This window comes from Buceros rhinoceros, unplaced genomic scaffold (genome assembly GCF_000710305.1).
Source record: "Buceros rhinoceros silvestris isolate BGI_N320 unplaced genomic scaffold, ASM71030v1 scaffold17154, whole genome shotgun sequence".
In the NCBI taxonomy this organism is placed as follows: domain Eukaryota; kingdom Metazoa; phylum Chordata; class Aves; order Bucerotiformes; family Bucerotidae; genus Buceros; species Buceros rhinoceros.
In genome coordinates, this window is record NW_010406647.1 from 11,860 (window position 1) to 18,807 (window position 6,948).

Below are 6,948 nucleotides of genomic sequence, written 5' to 3' on the forward strand. Positions count from 1 at the left end.
GGGGGGGGGGGTTGGTTTTGTTGGTGTTTTGGAGGTTTTTTTGTTGTTCTATGAATCCATGTTTATTGAAGTTCCTCAATTTGTGAGATAAAAATTGCAGATTTAGTTAATATCTTTCTGCATCAGCCTGGGAACTGACAGTCTGACTGTCTCTTTTCCATTACTATCACAAGTGACAAGAGTCCTGTGAATCAAGTTGAGCCCTCAGTGAACCTCTAGAAAATGCAGTGCTTGTGCATCATACTTACATCCAAGTGGTATCAGTTGGGGAGAGCATAATTTGAAATGAAGAAGTACTATTTTGGAATGGGCGGTTTTTTTGTGCAGAAAAAAACAGAACATCTGCCTAAAATGGAAAGCTCACGTTCAGTTTGCAAAAAGACACTTAAAGTATTGGCAAGTCAATAAATGTGCTGCAGCAAATGGAAGCAGAATCTTAATATAACTCTGAAAAAGATATGTCAGCAGCCCAGATATTGATAGGAAGCCAGACTGCAGTAATGTCTTAATACTAGGCTCTGTTGCATCTTTCAAGAGTACTGTTATATAAGTAAGCATTTTTTATGTATTCTTGTTGATCCTTTTACCCAAATGTTGCTTATTTAAATAAGAATAAATTTGGATGTGTGTTCTTGCAGACTAAGAAAAGAAAGAGAGGAAGATAAGATTCAGAGGCTTGTACAGGAGGAAGCTGTCAGATTTCTTTGGAACCAGGTAAATAGTTTTAGTCTTTTTATTTTTCTGCTTACATATGAGTTTGAAAGGTGTTATTTCATAATGTAGATCCTGAAAAGATGACATTGACATTTGGTTCATTTTTTCCAGTGATGACTTGGGTGGCTTATTAGAATCTAATTGCCATATTGTTTACTATATAGGTATTCTGTGGGGGGAAGGAAAATTGAGAAGTATTAGTGCAAGAACACTGGCTTTGTTACATAAAGGCTGAATTACAGCCTGGTATGAGAAGGAGGACAAATGCAAGAGAAGCTAAATAGCTATAGAAGTGTGAAAAATGATGTGACTGCTAGATGCCCAGGGCAAATAAAACGGTGTCAAGCTATGTTGCCTGTAAGCAACTCATTTCTAAAGTAGAAAAGTTATTAATACATCTAGTAAGCTATTCTTCTAAAAGTAAGACTGACTGTTTTCTTAAGCATGGGTTATTTCATAAAGGTTCCCCATCTTTTCTGTTTTTAAGAACAGATGCCTTTTTCTTCAGGTGCTTGAACTGGGAGGCTTGTGTGCTCTGTCAGTGTTGGGCATCTAGGTTTAAAAGCCATTATTTAACAGTGGGAAGAACATATTTTCCCTAAAGGTATAGCGAACCTCTTGTTAGTTCACTCAGTCTTAAATTTTATACTACAGCTTTGTTGCTGATTGCAAGAAATATTCTAGAAATTCAAGAACTTTCTTAGTTGTATTTCATAATGAAATTCTCTCTATACTTTACAGGTTAAATCTCTTCAACAGTGGCAGCTTTCAGTGACACAAAATTTGGGTGCCACTTGGCAACCTGGGATCCCTTCAGCCGGTACTTTCTGTCCATCTGAACCGCCTATTCAGTCATCCATGCTTGAGCAAGAAACCCCACCTGATGTTAGTTCTGCTTGGCTAGTTCCAGCTAGTGATGTTCTTCAGGAAAAGTCTTCATTGCAGTTCCCTGATTCTGGTTTTCATTCTTCCATTGCTGATCAGACTCATGCTAGTGACTCCTGTAGCTCTGAAAAGAGTTTAGTGGAAGGAACTGAGAGCTCTCTTTCGGTGGAAACTGTCAGGCAATGGGGTAATTGTGTTTCAGTGTATTCTTCAGATGTAGAGGATGGCCAAGGGGAATGTGGGCAAAGTAAGGAGAGCTCTAGTAATGAGCAGGACAACAGCCTAATACAACAGTATTTGAAATCTGTTCAGCAGCTGGAAGAGGCTGATGAAGGGACAAATTGCAATGATGAAATAGAGGGTAGCTGGCCACAAATCGCTGTTTCTACAGAAAACGAAGAGTCTTCATCTGACACTGTCTCTGTAGATCTCCCTCGAGATACATCTTCCCCTGCCCGAGGTGAAATCAGTCAAACACCAGAAAGCTGCAAACTGAATTCAGGAATAGTAGAAGGGAAACAAATGGACTGTGATTCTTCGTTTCAGATGATGCATGTTGGAATAGCTGTATAATAGGCCCAGTACCACAAAGGACTGGGTATTCCATTTCACTTCCCTTTCTCTTTCTTTTTCCCATTTATACAAAACTTATTTTGCACTTTTGTGCTCTTTCAGATTTTGAGTTGTGTTACCGATTTGTTTTAATTAATATTTTATTGATGTTGCTGAGGACTGACTATGCTAACCTGAAATTAGCAAAGCTCTCAGTGACAGTTATTATGCACTTTATTTTCTTATATGGAACTGATAACCTAATAATTGGCTTCCATTAATTAATTCTGAAGATGTGGGAGACTGGGGGTGGTTGGTGGTGTTTGCTGGAAGTTCATTTTAGTGAATGTGTTTAATTCTTTTTCTTTTCTAAAAAGCAGGATTGAGTTTTTACTTTACAAAGAGAATGGAACAATATGGGAAGAAACAGAGTCAACATAGGCTCTGAGTGCGTGTATGGATACAGCCTGATGAGAAAGATGAAAGCATTTGCCTTTCAGACTTCTTTTGACTTTAACAAGATTAGTTTGGTCAGTGTTTTAAAGATGCATTCCATCAAACCAGTGTCAAGTCAGTGACTTCTTTTTGTCATTTACTTGAAGCAGTTGGCTAGGAATTAGGTCATTTACATACGCACTGAAACAAAACCAAGAACCTATGAGAGACCTTAGGGAGCTTCAAACAAACTTTCATCTTTGTTTGGCCTGGGGTTGAATTTACCTGCTTTCTGAGGTAAGGCTCAAGGTGGAACCAGTAGCAGTCTCTACTAAATAAGAATTTCAAAAGGGTATGTGAATTCAGGAACATCGTCTCCAAGACTGCACTGCTGGTTTACAGTAGCAGATTTGGTGACAATATGTTTTGTCTCCACAAGGATGCTAATCTCATGATCTGCATGGCTGTCAAGACCTTACTGTGTTTGATGGATCACAACTACTTCTGTCTACAGGTATTAAAAGCAAAGGCCGTGACTTAAAACTATTTATTGACGTCACTAGGGGTTTTGTTTGTTTTTTCTCTGTATGGCTAGTATTTGACGTTTAATTAGATGTGGATAAAAAGCTGTATTTCTTCCCTGTTGGTAAACGTTCTGAGTTACCTAGGCTAAGCTTTCCACTTAAACACTGGGCAAGCAGTAGGGTTTTTCTCTTGCCTAGCCATTGTTCTGTTGGTTTTTTTAATGGAAAAAGATGAGGTAGCTTAGTGTACTGCAGAAGTAGCAAGGGAAATCTGTTTTGCCATGTGATTTGTGATGGACACTAGTAAAATAAAGTTGATGTTGTGTCTTCTAGGGGTCAGTTCAGTTTGCTAATATTGCATGTTGCAATGTGTACTGGAAGGCCAGTGTTACAGTAGTTTGCTAATATTAACCTCTCAGATATAAAGACACATTAAATATTATCTGAATCCACAAGTTAACTTCTGGTGCTATGGTGTCATAAAAATCAAATAGTGCTGTTTTAAAATTATGCGTATGGCCATGTTACAATGTGAAAATAATTTAATTTTCGTAAAAGCTTTGGTTGCTTGTCTGCCTTAGGTTCTAAGCTGAAATTTACCACTACTCAGGCATCTGGCATGAGGCCAGTATCTGCTTGAGGTCTCAAGTAGCCCTTATTTAGGACACAAACGGTGTATTGGACTTGTACCAGCCATCTGCCCAGTGGTGAAGTTTACGTTGGAAGAATAAAGCTTGCCTTGTGTATAGAGTAGCCATCATCTCTTTTTCCCCACTCTCAAAAAGAATGATATCTGGGGCACTAACTTCTCAGAAGAGCTGTCACTGCAGTTAAGCTGACATTTGACTGTGCCTTGCATACGTGAAAACATTTAAACAAAAAATAGCAACCGAACAACAACTGAGGTTGGTACATGCTATCTTTCTAACTCAGTCTAATTACAGCGTGATTTGTAGCATAACCATATTCACAGCTGAATCTCAGGGTGTCAGAGTGCTTAGGAATTGAAAGTGGTACAGATGCATTGATGTATCACAACATCTAATTAATTGTGCAAAGAGTGCATAGTCTGCATGATCATGCCCTTGTCCCCTGAAGGTTTTCAACTTGGATTTAAATCTGCTGTGCTTGGAGATCTCTGCAAGTCATAGGATTTGGCTCTGTGACTGTCAGTCTCTTACAAAAACAAATTTGTGTGAACATCTAAAGAGAATTTTTTGTGTTTTGAGAGAGAATTTATTTCTGTCTATGAAACAGTAATCGGACATCACTCTCTGGAGGAAGTGGTTAGGTGTAGTGAAACAGTAAGTAAGTTCTCTTTTGTGGCAGAGTGCTGTATTAGTGTATGCAAGACCGGGAGAGATGAGACCATTGTCTGGATCAAAATGTTTCACTTGCTGAAGACACTGAGCGACCATATATATTTTGCTATTTTGTGTTATTGTCACTTTTGCTGCAGAATTAGAGAAGAAACAACTTTTATTTTGGAGGTGTCAAAGGGGGAAAGCTTGGTGAAATTTTTTATTGAAGCCCTAGATGTTTCTTGACATTTCCTCTGTTACGTAGGGCTTACAAACACAAACAAAAGATGACTTAGTTTAACTAATGCCTAGGCCAACTGTTGGGGTTTCTTTTACTTGTAACCCGTATATCCAAAAATTATTTTTATGAAGGTACAGCAGAGTGTACTGACATATAATCAGCTTTATGTTATTCTTTTGGGGGAGCTGTGAAATAGGAAAGATTTTTTTTTTCTGATGTTCTGAAAAGTATCTTGCATGTGTAGAAGATGAGTTGTCTAAAAATATATATAGCAATCACAAAGAATAGTGAAATTTTGGGTTACTTTTTACAGGGTTAAATGTAAGTAGGTTGTATATACACAAAATATTTTCATTCTGACCATTAAAATGCATACAAGGACAGACATAATGGGGGATGGAGTGGAAAAATAAGGAATCTAACTAGATGTGTACTTAAAAATGGCTTATTTCAGTCTGTTTTGAGCTCTCAAAGAATCACAATATGGAAATATAGTTTTTATATATAGATGGTTTAACAGTTACTCTTCTGTGTGTAGGTCGTCTTAATCTAGGTATGTAATATTCTTCTACCTGGATACGGATGCACAGTTCCCTTTGGAGTTGATGGAAATTTCATAAAGGCATCAGAAGGTCTAATATAAGAAAAACTCTGTCTGAAATTTTCCTATATTAGTACTGTATGTCCTTCAGCATTTTCCTTTTGCAAGGCTTCATATTCAGTGGAAGAGTGTTCTTTATAGCAGGAAAGCTTGTCTGTTGTACTTGTCCTGGGCTGATCCTCCAGGGTTGTATAGAAGAGATCCTAATGGTTGTTGGTCAGGCAGCGTTGTCAGCCCTGTCCCAAGTACAGTTTAAGCACTTCTTTAATTAGCTTCAGAAAAATCGGCTAAATATAGCTCAGACTAACTATTTAAGATGTGTCACGCGAGTAGTTTTGCCCAAGATGAGGTGTTTGGCACATGTAAACCTTTTTCAGCTAGTCTGTGGCAGAAATTACCCGTTTTTCTGAAGGTAGGGACAAGGAGGAGGGTGGAAATACTTTTATATGTGTTTTCAGGTTTAGTCTGCAGTGGTAACGTCAGATTTTATGATTGCTATTTCAGTTTTTTCCCACTTACATTTATAGTTTACACATTTCAATCTTTCATGTAATCAAGAATGCATTTTTTTTTCCTACACTTTGTAATATCTGATAGACGTTGTTTCAGGTGATATTTGGAAGGTAGAAGAATGTATAATGAAAGCAAGCCTGTTCATATTTTGTATCTCAAGTTTGTTTTTTTTAAAGGCATTTGGATTGTATTGATTCCTTTTTACCAGATAACTTCTTTACAAAAGAAGAATACAAATCAATGCCTTATAATGACAGTAAGTAAATTTATGTTTTTGCCCTCTTCCATGAACTGACCTTAATGGTCATAACTCTGTTTTTAGTACCTAAAACTGTCATTTAATTGAAGGAGAGATTTACCTGCTGAATGACTGCAGCAACTGTAACATTTGGGGGTTTTTTGTGGTAACTATAGCTGTGCTGTGCTATTTTGTGAACAGAGTACGTGTAGCAAGGATGGAATTTTTAAAAGGTAATGAATGCTGGCGTAACTCTGCTTTTTTTTTTTTCCAGGGTCATGCTTAGGTTTGAGTCCTTGTGAACTGGCTGTCTCAATTGGGATTTTGTCATATTCACTTCTCCGGAAGTGTTCTTGTACCACAAAACAAAAAGGCAAAAGACAGTAAATTTTACTTTGCTTCTAAAACACAAATATCTTTCAGCAAATACTTGAAAAAATCCTTGTTAAACTAAATTGTAGGAGGCTAACAGTTTGTAGTTAAGTTCCTTAAACAACCATGGATTCCACGACCTGCATGCAGCAATTTAAATAATGCACTTAGCAGCCAGTCTGTATATAAAAACAAGCTTGAGGGTTTTTTTTCGTGAGCAATGTTTGTATGTCATTGAGATTCCAAATTGTTCCTGGTTTTTATGCATTTGTATATATTGTCTGAACAACGCCAATCTTAATTTCTACTTGTAGGAGGATGTTTGATGAACATAAATGGGAGATACATTCCTTTGAGACTACCTGGGTGCTTTTTACTGGACTTAAAATTACGTGTGTCTCATGCAGATACACTTTCTCCTGAGAGGATTGAATTGTAGCATCTAGTGGTGACTGACCGAATTGACAATGAAATGTAAAAACTGGTCAGTTCCCCTCCTTTTAGCTAGTAGAAAAGAGGCTATTTTCTCCTGTTGTATTGACTTTTTTTTTTTCCCTGGAGGACTGTGCCAC

The 6,948-nt window shown here is 37.5% G+C and overlaps 1 protein-coding gene across 1 annotated transcript in view; it reads left to right on the forward strand.

Annotated features, from left to right (window-relative positions):
- Positions 1 to 2,172, forward strand: part of CEP97 (centrosomal protein 97kDa) — a gene marked incomplete at its 5' end in the record, with an annotated part of 11,357 nt that extends 9,185 nt beyond the window's left edge. The window contains 2 exons of the mRNA XM_010134207.1: positions 639 to 714; positions 1,456 to 2,172. Coding sequence (XP_010132509.1) covers positions 639 to 714; positions 1,456 to 2,172 — 793 coding nt within the window. The remainder of the gene's footprint in view (positions 1 to 638; positions 715 to 1,455) is intronic.
- Positions 2,173 to 6,948: the final 4,776 nt, after the last annotated feature.